Source organism: Zosterops lateralis (assembly GCF_965231275.1).
Source record: "Zosterops lateralis genome assembly, chromosome: 1".
Lineage (NCBI taxonomy): Eukaryota > Metazoa > Chordata > Aves > Passeriformes > Zosteropidae > Zosterops > Zosterops lateralis.
The window spans coordinates 42,916,115-42,929,895 of NC_139762.1; the positions used below are offsets into that span (position 1 = coordinate 42,916,115).

At 37.2% G+C, this 13,781-nt stretch overlaps 1 protein-coding gene across 1 annotated transcript in view; it reads left to right on the forward strand.

Annotated features, from left to right (window-relative positions):
* Positions 1–9,862, forward strand: part of CMTM8 (CKLF like MARVEL transmembrane domain containing 8) — a 34,938-nt gene extending 25,076 nt beyond the window's left edge. Inside the window, exons 2-4 of the mRNA XM_083859447.1 lie at positions 2,791–2,964; positions 6,800–6,916; positions 9,495–9,862. Coding sequence (XP_083715573.1) covers positions 2,791–2,964; positions 6,800–6,916; positions 9,495–9,578 — 375 coding nt within the window. The 3' untranslated portion in view covers positions 9,579–9,862. The remainder of the gene's footprint in view (positions 1–2,790; positions 2,965–6,799; positions 6,917–9,494) is intronic.
* The last annotated feature ends 3,919 nt before the right edge of the window (positions 9,863–13,781 follow it).

Here is a 13,781-nt window from a genome sequence, read left to right on the forward strand (position 1 = left end):
CTAAAAACGTGGATTGAAACCAATTCTTTGGAGAATTGTACATGTGAGGCATACAGGGCATACAGCCACCTAAATATTAAAATCATCTTGAAAGAGGGATGGTAACTGCAGGTTAGAATACTACTGGAAAAAAACAGGGCCCAGCATGAATACTCGTGCTCTAGGGAATGTCTTGCTAGCTTTAGTGTGTGGTAATGTAAGATTAGTGGTCTCATGTAACCTCAGAGTTTTCCTTTTTAATTTTAATAATTTGCTGCTTGTGAAGATTTTGCTCTTTCGAAAAATAGTCCATTTTATAAACAGAGGTATCCTTATCAATCTTACTGCATTTAGTAGTAAAAAATTTTTCAAAGTCTTGTGCATTTCATGAAAAACCTTCGTCTACATTTAAAAGTGTTCTATTATAAGCAGAATATTTAATGATGTTCAATTTCTTTTTCTCACCTTCAAAATTTCTGTTCTTGGTATTTTATAAGATACTCAGATCTAGGATACATCTGCTTTTAATAATTATTTATCAAGCATGAGATCAATTTTTATCATTATAATTTCTAGTGGATGAATTTAAATTTGGATTAAAGTGGATGGGTGTAATGAAAAACAACTTTGAATCCTAAGAAAATGGTATTTTGTTAGCTAAACTATCTATCAAAATTGTTTAGCCTTGAAACACTTGTTACACTAAAATTGAGTTGTTTTTTATCTGATTGTGGGTAGTTCATGCAATTTGAGGTGCTATTAACTGAATTGCTACTATTAGTAAAATGTTGGAAGTAGAATTAAAATGAACTATGGGAAGCATTGCCGAACCGATAACTTTGCATTGAAAATAGTGTGTTTTAAAGGATCCACTTAACACTGTGTGAACTGTTCTTACAAGGCAATGCTGCCCTCTCCTGGTATGCTGCGAAAAGCAGGAATTTTTATCCCAGTCTGAGCCAGTTCTAGAGCTTCCTGTTGAAGAGAAATTGATGGATTGGTGAAAACGGTGGAGGGAAATGCTCTTAAACAGACCATTATATGCTTTCTCTGTTAAGAGAGAAAGAAAACTCCAAAGAAACAATAAACCAGGCATTTTCGCAGTACTTTTATGTATGCATGATGTAGGTGTAGATGAATGTACAAATAATATACATTGAATCTACTGGCAATACATGGTAGAGGGCTGAATTAACTTTGTGTGGCAATTGGAAGATGAATTGAAGACAAAATAAACAGATGCAAGGTGGTAGGAGGACCAATTACAAGAAATTTTTCTTTAACAGTATAGTTTTGTCTTGTAAACATGAAATCTCTAAACATTATATGTATGTTCAGTTCTGCAATAGAGAAGTAAATGTGACCATGGCCAGCAGTTTGCATGGGAATAGGATCAGCTCTTGTGCAAATGAAGCTGTAGCAAAACCATCATCTGCTGCCAGGGTCTATTGATTACAAAGTTATCACCACAAGCTCAGGAAGGCCCTTCACTGCACAGTCCTGAGAGCTGAGGAAGGTAGTCCAGGGAAATATTACTGTTGCATAGTCTATTCTTTAATGTATTTCCTCAGATGTCTGGTACTAACTGCTGCTGGGGATATAATATTGGGGTAGAAGGTTCTTTAGACTGTCCAACTGTGACTGTTAAATGTGTTGCTATTTGCTTTAAGTTTGTAATCCTTCTATTTCTCACTGCCAGGCAATTTCACCATAGTCTATATAGCAGAAAGAGATAAAGCCTTGTTGAAAATACAGGAGTGTTGGTTCCCATATTTGCTTCCCATAAAGTGTGTGGAGTAGGCTTTGCTTTTTGTTTGTTTGCTTGTTGGTTTTTAATGTATTAAATATTACTTTCTTTTTATGGTTAAGATTTTTCTAATTGCTGGACAACTTGCAAAACACACACCTTTTTTTTCCTGGGGCATATGACTTGATTTACATTTTGCTTGCTCCTTATTTATTTTAATGCATTGGAGATCACCTAACAATGGAGAAAACTGGAGAGTTTTCTATGTTAAAAGTGTGTTAAAACGTACATAAAAGTATGTTTTAACCTCTGGTAAAAACCTCTAGTTCACATATTTCTTCATGTCTTAGATCTGAACAGATTGCCACATCAGGAGGGAGGTTTTTTTACCCCAGACTGGTTTTGCTTGAGGACTTTGCTTGAGTGAGTCCTTGTCCACTACTTTGGGTCAAGTCACTTGGGAAATGTTTTAAGTACTGTGGAATATAATGACATTCCCAATCTGACTTGCTCTTCTCCAGTTACAGTTATATATTGTAGTGGTGTTGATATTTTACTACAATCTTTTAGAGTAAGGTCTAGGAGTTGTTCTGTGTCTGTGGTGCCTGCCAATTCACAGAGCAGGGCTGGACCATTCTGAGCTCAAGTTACCTGTGACTGTGGCAGATAGAACCTGAAAATCCCAGTGGTCTGTCACAGGCTTTTGTTTCTAAAGTGACTTTGCTGGCAGCAAAACAGCAGTATTTGCCTTCATGCACATCAGCAAGTAAGCTACAATAATCAATCCTTTTGGGAGCTAGCTGTAAAATCACTGTAAGTATGGCTCCAAAGTAGTTGAAGGTTGAGCAACAGATAAGATGCCTTTCCCTTTGTGATACTCTGCCACAGTAAAACCAGTTTTGTATTTTCTTTTTTGTTAGATCAGTATTTTGCCAGTGCAGCATTCCAGTTCAGCTTATCGAATGGTTCATGTGAATAGCAGTGGTGTCGCTCCTTGACCTTGAACAAATGTATGAGGTCTAGAACTGTGTAACAGTTTTCTTTCTTCTCCATAACTTTTGCAGGTATTGGGGCTGCTGGTGTGGACCCTGATTGCTGGAACAGAATACTTTCTATATCCAGCCTTTGGCTGGGTGATGTTTGTAGCTGTGTTTTACTGGGTTCTCACCATCTTCTTTCTGATCATCTACATGACAATGACCTACACCAGGATCCCGCAGGTGCCATGGACCATGGTGGTAAATATACCCATTCTTTGTTGTTTCAGGTTTGCTGGGTTTCGAAGAGAAAAAAATATTGGTGCATTCTATGTGTATATTTATCTACTTGTAGTCTTTGCAGATTTTCCCCTAATTAATGTGCGGCTGCATACCAGCACTGTTTAACTTTCATACTACCCAGACACTTTCAAAACACTTTTTCTGTGATGTTTCACCATTTTGTTCAGTGGTTGATGTAGTGACTTGATTTTTAATGTGTGTGTGACTGATACTTATGCACAGTGACCTCTTTTTCTCTCTGCAGTGGTTACATCCCATGAAGAATGAGTCTGTTGCTGCCTCTGAGCTAACAGATCTGGCCATATGGCTTAAACAGCAGAAATCCCTACTGGAATCAACACCATGCATTAGAAGCAGAATTTGAGCTCTTAAAACATGAGTCTTCCTCTGCTAAAGTTAAAGCAAGGATAGTTCAGAGGTAGCACCACTCTGACAATCCATGCAGTTAGTCTACTGTGAAAATGGTGCTGAAAATTATATATATATATTAAATATGTACCATGTAATCCTTTGCTTTGAGCTCAAGAGTTAAAGCAAATCAGATAAACAGCTACTGTAATTACAGAAAAAAATTCACAGGCACTTAAAATGCAGATCCAGTTTTTATGGTTTGAGCAAACCTGGCCAGCTCTAACTCTCAACAGTATATTTTTTCCTCATTTGCATAACAGCCTGGTCTTCAGGATAGTAGATCCTAAAAGTCATTGTCATTTCAGCCAACTGGCTGTTTGTGACCCATCTAAGAATCACTATAAATTTTATTTTTGCATTTGTTGGATACAGTGAGATACTGGGGTTTTTTTTTAACAGATAAATAGTATTGACTAGGATTCTGTTATTTTTATGATGAAATGTATTTGACTTCTATGTTGCTAACAGCTTGTTATCAGCTATATTGTGTATGTGACTAAAATTGGATACTAGAATACTCTTCTCTTTTAGTGTTCCCATTTGCTGCTGCAATAAATAGCCAACTATAGCAATTACTAATAAGAACAACCAGGGTTATGTTCAGATAGCGTCTCTATTTTCAAGTTTCATAACCAGCAATTACCATTAAGGTTGTAACATTGCTATAGAAATGTTGGATTATTTCAATTACAGCAGTAATGTGTCTGGGTACATTTAAAGGTGTGGGAGATTTTTTTTTTTTGGCCATTGCATTACATGTAAGTAAAGTACATTCAAAGGGAAAGCATCTTTATATCCATTTGAATAAAGCTTTGGTCATTATCATCCTTTCATCAGTTGAATACTATTATGAGACAACTGCACATAAATGAGTTGCCCCTGATCTATATAGTAGACAAACTGGAATATTTGATTTGTTTCTATTTCATATTGAGTGTATTTCTTGCTCTGAGTTCCAAATATATTGTAGATGTACATAAATGTAAGTCCAAAAGGTAGTCTCCTTTTATATAATAGTCATATAAAGAGAAAATAAATACAAATAAATAAAAGATGGTTGTGTTACAGCTTGTTTTGCCCTAAGGTATTAAAAGAGCTTTTGGGAACAGCCCTTGAATTGGTCCTCTGTGGCTCCTGTATGGCCAAGAGGAACGTTGAGTCTCTTTCCAGAGAGGTGCTTTTAACGTCTTTGTTAGAAAGAACGTAACACATATCTTTCTGAGTGAGTTTACACCCACCTTTACCCTATTCTCTGAAGAATCCTGAATTTCAGTATCTGCCATTTATTTCTCTACCTCCTTAGGCGACAGCTCAAACTGTTCCTATTGTATGCAGTATCCAAAATTACATCTGGACCTCTCTGTCATAAATTCACTTTTTGCAGGTTAAGCACATTACCAAATTGCTTAAGATGCAGTTACTTTTACTGCAAATTAACCCAAAAGATGTGCTTCAAAACTGACTCTCCTTCATAGTGCAAGTTTTTTGCTAAAACAATCAATGGAAGCTTTTAAAATCTAGTGAATTTAAATTTAAGAAGCAGATGGTAATTTAGCATTAACCATTTGGTTTGAGTAATATGTTGGCAGTAAAGGCCCAATCAGCTTGTGCTGCATTCCATCTTCCCCAACAGTGTTATTTCCCAGAGCAGCACTTCTCAGAAATTATGTGCTTTTTTCTTTTCTACATGACAGGATATTGCAGGGATTTGTAGCTTTCCAAGGTAATTGAGTCTTTTTGGAATGGGAAATCTGAAAATAACAACAAATACTCTAGGTAATCAAATTTGGAGTTTCTAAATCAGTGCTTTACAGACACCAGAACCTGCCAATTGTTGGCACCTCGTCCTGAAATTGACAGTTTGATATTTTATTGCTGTAATGCCCAGATAAAACACGGTGTGAGATCTGTGGATAGACATAGTGCCTTTTACTAGAAAAACTGATATAGGGGAGATGAACCCCCACTAATTTGTGAGTGTGTGAATCAGATCTCAAAGGCCAGTCCATCTGAGTGCTGAGGGACTGCCCAGCCCAGTTCCCTGCAGAAGGGTTAGCGGGTATTTTCCACTGTTCCTTCTAACTTCTCATCTTGAGCTGCTGCCTTTTTTAGATTTTGTCAAAGTTGGTGAAAAGTGAATGAAATAGTGGGTAATTGGCATAAATTCCTAGCGTCCACTGGGTCATACGGTGTGAATTAGTAAGCTGGAGCTGCACCAGTATGGCACCATTTAGACAAATAGAGCAACAGAATTAAAGGTTTTATGTGACATTCTGGAGTGCAAAACTGAGGTCAGAAGCTGAAGGGAGCTGATTATGTACAACGTTAGGACTTGGTCTATACTGGGTTATCAATTCCTGCAATTGTAACTAGATGCAAAGAAATTCCACTTGAACATGGCACTAAATTTATATGCCTTAGACAAGTAGCAGAGTGGAGTTTGAGAGGATTTAACTTTTTTAATAAGAAGAAACTTCCATGATCGAATAGTGAGAAGGTAAAGGACAAAGTATTAAACTTATGTGCTTTATAAAAAGCCCTCATGCATTTTTCTCTTTCATCTTTTTAGACATCTGTTCTCTCTTCCTTTCCTGTTCTTTCTCACATACAAAAACCAAATAAACTTTTTGTTTGCTCTCTGTAGTGTTATGTGAAGTCATTGTCATCTGCTTTGCTTCTTAGTAATAAATATAAGTACCCTGAGACATTAACTTTGCCACTTGAAAGAAAAAATGCAGCATCTGCCATGGGTCTTGATGACCCATGTAATCCACTCAGACTATTCTCCTCCTTGGATTTACCTGTTTCTTTCTCTTCTTAAAAACAGGCAGAAGGGAAAGGTACTGAGAGATGGAAGAATACAACTGAGAAAAGAAAACCTCACCCTCTTTATCTCCTTCAGTAGTATAGAAAACAAAATTTTGGAAGCTTTATAAATATTCTCTGTATGCCAGGAGTTATAGATTAGTATCTTTATGTAGATTAGAAATGTAATCAAAGTGCAGTTTTATCTTGGTTTTTTGTTTGTTTGTTTGGTTTTTATCATGTAGTGTCATATTCTTACTGCCTAACCCTTAGATTGTGGTAACCAAACCGAGTCCTTATTTTCACTTTTGGAAAATCACAGCACACCAGCTTTAAGACTTTTCTGGATTTTGTGTGATGGAGAGAACAGTTTGTCCAAAATATGGTCCAATGTTTATGCATCTTCAAAGCAGATAAATTTTAATCTTACAGATAGAAACATGGAAGAAGGCAAAAATAGTTAAGAATGACATTTCTAGTGCACATTGCATGTGTTCAGTGTATTTCAGAAGAGGGTTTTGCAATGTTGGAAAACAAATGTCTGCACATTAATGACATACATTTGTCTTTTCAACAGGGTCTGTGTTTTAACGGGAGTGCCTTTGTTTTGTATCTCATTGCTGCCATTGTAGATGCATCTTCAGTTACCAAAGATCTGGACAGTCACAATTACAACAGCTGGGCAGCTTCTTCAGTGAGTTCATTTTTTGTTTAAATCTGTTCTATGCCCTATAAACTTACAGCAAATGAAGGTTCATTGGAAGTGTGTGTTGAAATTGCAGGTGTTCTGCATTTTGAAAAGCTGCGGAGTGATACAGGTCACACACAAAACCTATAAGTAGCTGCAATTTAGTTCATAATTTTTAGAGATGACTAGAAATTCCACCAGGACATGACAGTCCCATCAGAAAAAGCAGTAATGTTTTTTGGATCACACTGATTTCCTTCTCTCTTGCCACCATTTATTACCAGCTCTCTGGCTGAGGTCAGAACCTGCACATCAGAGCAGACAGAAAAGATTGTGTGAGCATCGAGTCACCTCAATGCACTTGGACAACTTCAAAAGCAGTTTAAACTAACACAGCAAACTTTGCATACTTATGGATAAGATGCATTCAGCTTCCTGTGGGCTGAGCCACTGTCCACATTGCCCACACAGCACCTTGGGAAAGCCCTGGAATGCTATTGCTTTTTCCACAATGATCTTCCTGTTACAGCTTCAACTTTTGATAGTCTTTCCTTTGAGTTGCAAGGGCAATGCAGGAAAAATCAAGTAATGTGATGAAATCACTAATTCATCTGACATCACTATCTTAGTACTTAGGTTTAAACATCCAAAACAGTCAAAGTGGCTGAAAAGTAACTTAAAAACAAAACAAAAAAAGTAACAGAAAAGAGCCTTGTCACTTTTTGAGTTAGGTGAATGCATTCACTAGCAAAAGTAAGGGAGTTGTAAAAGAACTTTTTTCATGTTGCGGCAACAGGAGTCAAATTCAGTTGTATACAGGAATTCCAAATTATTGAGTGTTCATGCTTCTGCAGTTGTCCTCCTGACTATTCACAAATCCTGTCTGAAGCTTATTTTATATGGCCATGAACACAGGAAGTCGAACACCTGCTCTGTTTTTGTCCTGGGAATTGGATCATTAAATCCCTGACATTTCAGTGGTGTTCAGGGTCTTCTCCTTTTGGCAGTTTGTAACTACAGATCTGTTACTCAGCCACTGCAGCTGACAGGAACTTGCTTGGTGCTAGATAAGCTTCCATGCTGATTCAGGTTTTATGCAAAATGCATGAATGTTCAGTGTCTCATGGGAGGTTTGGATTCTCTTCTAATGCTTCCTAATAATGTTTATCTAACACAGTGTCTAAATAAATTATTAAATGTGGATTCTTGCTTTCAAAATCCATTAAGGGTTTCATGGATAGAGGATTTAGCAAATCATCTATCCCTCAATAGTCATTCTGTTAGAAAGATCTTAGATTGAGCTTTTATTTAATAAGAAACAAAATAATTGGAAAAAGAAGAATGCTACAGGGTTTTTTTATTGTAGTAAGATTTTACATCATCATCTACAGTTTTTTTGGTGTTACAGATTAAATTTGCATTAGACAATGCTCACCAAGAGCCCTCTGTTGAAAGGCTTAGATTTACTGCTCAGCAGTGCCTACCCATGCCAATGATGGCATATAAGCCAGGAACAACTGTAGCATCATAACATATTTTTAGGCTGGAAGTGACTTCTTGGAGATCATCTGGTCCAACTCTCTCCACTCCTACAGCAGGGCTAACTCATATCAGGCTACCAGGGCTTTGTCCACTTGAATTTAACTATTTCCAAATATGGCTATTCCACAATGCCTGTGTGCCTGTTTGATTACTCACACTGTGATTTTTTTTCCCCCCTAATATCAAATTGAAATTTCCCATCCTGTAACTTGTGTTTGTTCCTTCTTGTCCTATCATTGCTCACGTCTTAGAAAAGTGGTGTTAATCTTATTTGTAGTGACAGCTTTACTTGATTCAGTTGCTAGCACAAAACATTTCTGGTATTGTCGTTTAAGACTATGTTGAATATTGTCTGTTTTGAACAACACACAGTGATTAACAGGAACTTAAGCACTAGTGCTGAATTGGACTTTATCAGTACAAGTGAAATAAATCTAGCCTGCTATAGAAGGCTTATTCTGTTATCAATTTCTGACAAAGTAGTAATATGACAGTGTGGTTGCTGTCACTGAGGACTATCTTTATTCATCAGTAGAGAACCTCTGCAATAGGTAACCTAATCAGCAGTGTTGTTTGAGAACATGTCTGGGCCTGCAATTGAATCCAAGCTTTCTCTGTAAGCAAAGAGATGCAGTGTGAGCCATGCTGAGGTACAGGTGGGCTGTAGGCAATATCTGGAACACAGCAGCAGGGCAGAAGTGTTGGCTTCAGCTCACACTGTCCCACAGACAATTCCTCAGCCTCTAAAAGCAGCAAGTATTTAGATTGGTGGCAGTCCAAGCTGTAAGATCCGTACTGAGGCAGTATAAAGAGGAATTTAGAAAAAAAATTGAAATATGTCATGTTTTGTCTGCTCAAGCCCATATTTCTATGCATAGTATAAGCTTACCTCTACACAGTGTTGACTGTGATGGCCAAGGAGGTGAGAGTGTGCTATTTGAGTCAGCTTGCTATTTTCCTTTTTCCTCAAGTCCCATAACTATTTTGACAGTGCTCTCGATTATATTTATTTCCTAATCTATTTTTTCTCCTCTCTCTACAGTTCTTTGCCTTCGTGGTTACCTCCTGCTATGCTGGAAATACATATTTTAGCTTTATATCCTGGCGATCACGAACTTTGCAGTAAATACTTTGTGAATTCTGTAGTGTAAAGTACCATGAGGATTATTCACTTCTGATAAAAACTTGGAAGAAGGGTGAGGTATTTTTGAACATTTCTCTTAGAATTGACACAATATAAACCGAGATAAAATGGTTATTTATGATAATGCCATCTTTAGAGACATTTTTAACCTGACTTTGTACTATATAATAAAATTTCATACTACTTCTTTTAAAGTTAACATGGTATTTTTCTAGACACTGTATAGTTGTTACTACTAGACCTTTAATAAATCTTACTCAATGTGCCATGTTTGGACATGTAACTTTTTGAATGTTACAGGTATACTTTTGATACTGAATGCTACCAAAACTAAGATTGATATTGTTTAATTATTATGTATGAAAAGTGACATTGTGCAGAAAAAAAAAACACCTGAAAGTTTTTAAAAAAATAAATAAATGATCCAAATGTACATGTTTTGTAAACTGGGAGTAGAAGGTTGCTTTTGAAATTTCTTTTTCAGAGTATAATATATACTACCAAGAATTCTGATGATCCTGGCAGTGTGCATATTCTAACAGCTTCTCACATCACAAGGTTTCTTTTGGAACCTATTCCTGTAGGCCTGAAGCTCAGGTCCAAAGCTGAAGAAAGGTTGTGCCTGGAACACATTATCTTAACAGGTTTCTCAGATCCAACAGGCTCCAAAACACAGGCCCAGACAACACCCCCTTAGTGCTTGGTGCTTAACCTACTGAGGTATCACAGATCTCTGGCTAAAGGTAACACTCCTTGTTTCTCAGCAGGCTGTGGTTGTTTGGGTTTTCTTCTCCTCAGATTAGGCCATTAATCTCTCTTATTAAAATCTGGGCTTCTAAATCCTATTAAATGATACAAAGATTAAATCCACAGAAGAATTGTCAAGACACCAGTGCTACAAGCAAGGAATTTCCTCCCTCCTTTCCTGTCTACTGGTATCATCTGCAACTTGTTAGTTTACCAAATGAAGTTGGTACTCCTATTTAAATAACTTTGAATCAAGCAGAAGTATGACAGAATATGACTTTCAAAACAGGTACCTTTGAAAATTACTTTCAAATACAAATTACCTAAGGATTTTTTCCAGGAATTATGTGGTGAGCGAAAGGTTGTGATTATTTTATGATGTTATTTAAAGTTTTCCTCATTTAAAATTACTGGTGAACCTTTTATTCTTGGATTAAGAAGATTTGGACTCCCTTCTAGTCTTCAAAAGCTTATTTGGTTGATAATATATGATAGTAGGGAAATCTTACTGCTTTAAAAAACCTTCTTTATTTCTCCTTATAACTAAATGCTGTGTGGTTACTTAACATATGTGCCTTGCAGAAGATTTATCAGCAGACAGCTAATTCCCTTCTCCATCACATGGTTTTCTTCTTGATTATCTGTCATAAGATTTCAATGTAAAGGAAGCCAAGATATTATTTAAAAACCTATACTTGTCTGCAAATTGCATTTGGCCTACACAACATAGGTCAGACTGTCTGGTGCTTGCTAAATTTATCCAGTTGTGAGAAGGAAGAATGGCTACCAACTCTGCATTTTATCTCCACAGATAAAATGTGTCATTAAAATCCTGTATGCTCTTTTTCATTGCTGGGAGAAAAAAAAAATCAAAGGCATTGAAATTATCCAAGTGCCAACTGATAAAGTGTGACTAGAAATACAGCCAGAATTAAAATTTCATCAGTGATTTCTCATCAGTAAAAATGCTTCAGTAAATAGAAATTCTTTCTTAATTGATATTCGATGTATCTATTTCAACTCCAAAGGATGGGACTGTGTTTGCACAAACATTTCAAGATTTTGTAGTAACTGCAATGGTCTGGTCTAAACTCATAACCCAGACCTCATTTGTGGACAGAGACAGTAAGAGGGAGTAGAGCTAAGAGGAAATTCTGTTTCATTCAGTTTACCTAGAACTGTCATGGCAACTGTGTGTTATGTGTCAGAGTAAGCCCTTTAATGTAAGATAAAACCAGATAAGGAGTGATTCTGGCAAAGTATCTACGTGCTCTCTGAAACTTCACTGCTGATCCTCAGGGGAAGATCTGCAGAATGACTTCCAAAGACAAATCTGTGAGTTGAATCCTTAATTCTGAATTTTAAAAAATTACATACTAGGCAAAAATCTGCTTTGTACTTGGCCTTGCCTTTTTTTTTTTTTTTTTTTTTTTTTTCACAAGTCATAACTTACCTGCCTTGCTCTTTCCTTCCAGAAAGGTAAGTATCTTACTTCCCATGCTCTTTCTCATCTGTTTCATTTCTCATCTGTTGCCCAGATACCAACTATCTTGTTTTTCAAATGTTCTGAATATCTAGTTAAAATTGGAGGAATCAGCAGAAACTGAGCATTCCTTTTGGAATTTGCTCCTCTAATTTCAGGCCTGAAGAAAGGCATAAGCACCCAAAAGGTTATCTTCCAGTTCACTAGTCTTAAATATTGATTTGCAAACTATGAGTTAATGCATTTGTATATTTTAATATTGATAAAGAAGATAAGCTAGCTGTGGCTTATCATATAACAACTAAAACAAGGTTTGTATCTGCTGTAAGTTAGTACTCGTAAGACTGAAAGAAGACTTAAAAGAATAGCTGGTAAGTGATGAAATCATTAGTGAAATTCTTAATACAGATATTTAGAAGAATACACAAACTGCTAATTAGCTTGCAAAATGAAGGTATTTGACTTATAAATAATTTATTTGGACACACAATCTCTGAAAAATCTACGTCACATACATTAGGGTAGTTGATGTCAACATATGGCCATTAATTTTCATTTATTAAGGAGTTGTCAGTACCTTTTTTCATCATCATACACAATGCCCTTAACAAGACAAAGTGAATAGCATGAGTACTATAATAAAAACTTCAAATGCAGTAGAGTTAGGTTGACTTTGTCACTGTGCTTCACAGAAGATGCCTGTATTGCTGGGTAGAAAATATGTGTTATTCTACTTGTATAAAAGTTATTTCTGTTTCACTGGCCTGAACGCAGATCAGCAGGGCCCCAGTCACACACGCACTTTCAAAAGAAATAAAGAACTAAAGAAGCTGAGCCAGCAGGTAAAACCCCCATATTTCTAAATAGGAAGTGAAGAAGTTACTGGAACCTTCCTCCACAGGGCTTATAGAAACTTATAGCCATGCATGCTTCCAAATGGGAACTGTGGGGAGGGGAAAAAAAAAAAAAAAAAAAGAAAAAAAGAGAAGAGAAGAGAAGAGAAAAGAGAAGAGAAGAGAAAAGAAAAAAGAAAAGAAAAGAAGAGAAAAGAAAAGAAAAGAGAAAAGAAAAGAAAAGAAAAAAGAAAAGAAAAGAAAAAAGAAAAGAGAAAAGAAAAGAGGAAAAGAGCAGCTGTTTAAAAGTGGAACAAATGCTTGTTTTTTTCTCAGCATCTAGCATTTTACTCTTGTGGCAGTAGCCAATGTTGTAGCTTTGATATGTAATGATATGAGATAAAATGTGGTGGGGCAGGTAATACCTTAATACCTTTTATTGCAACCACAAGATGGCTTAATAGAGGTCCAGAACTATGTACTGCCTGATCTAGTAAGGACCATTGCCCACATTGGCAAACCCATTCTGCTCAATTGCTTACACTGGGCCTCATGTGTGCTGGGGATGATCTGGGCTTACACTCTTCCCTCCCAGGACAATTTTAGTTGCTGGAGGAACTTCTTAAATACTAAATATGAACAGAATCTGCATTACAGCTGCAGAATGAGGCAGCAGCAGATGAGGTGAGTGCTCCAGTGAGTACAGAAGTGGCACATGCCCAGCTCAGAGCCCACTGTTACCTCCCTTGTCAGAAAGCAGAACAAGTTATTTTTAAACTTGGGGAAATACACAGCTTCCTTCGCTGCGTCTCGTTAATATTGCTGTATGATTTAATTCAAACACTGAGCCCGAGACATCCGGACACTCATCACAGTTTTACCTGTTGCTGCCCATTGAACGCGAATGGTTTTTATCTTTTATGAGCTGGAGAATCAGAGGGGAAGGAGGGGGCTGGCAGGAGTGAGAGCGGTGCGGGCAGGGGCTGTTGGCGGCTGGACCGGCACAGCACAGCCCCGGCCGGGAAACTCGGACGGGCTTTGTCCTTGTCCCTGTCCCTGTCCCTGTCCCCGCTGCGGCGGCGGTGGGTGCGGAGCTCCCTCCCGGCAGACGTCCTGTTCCCT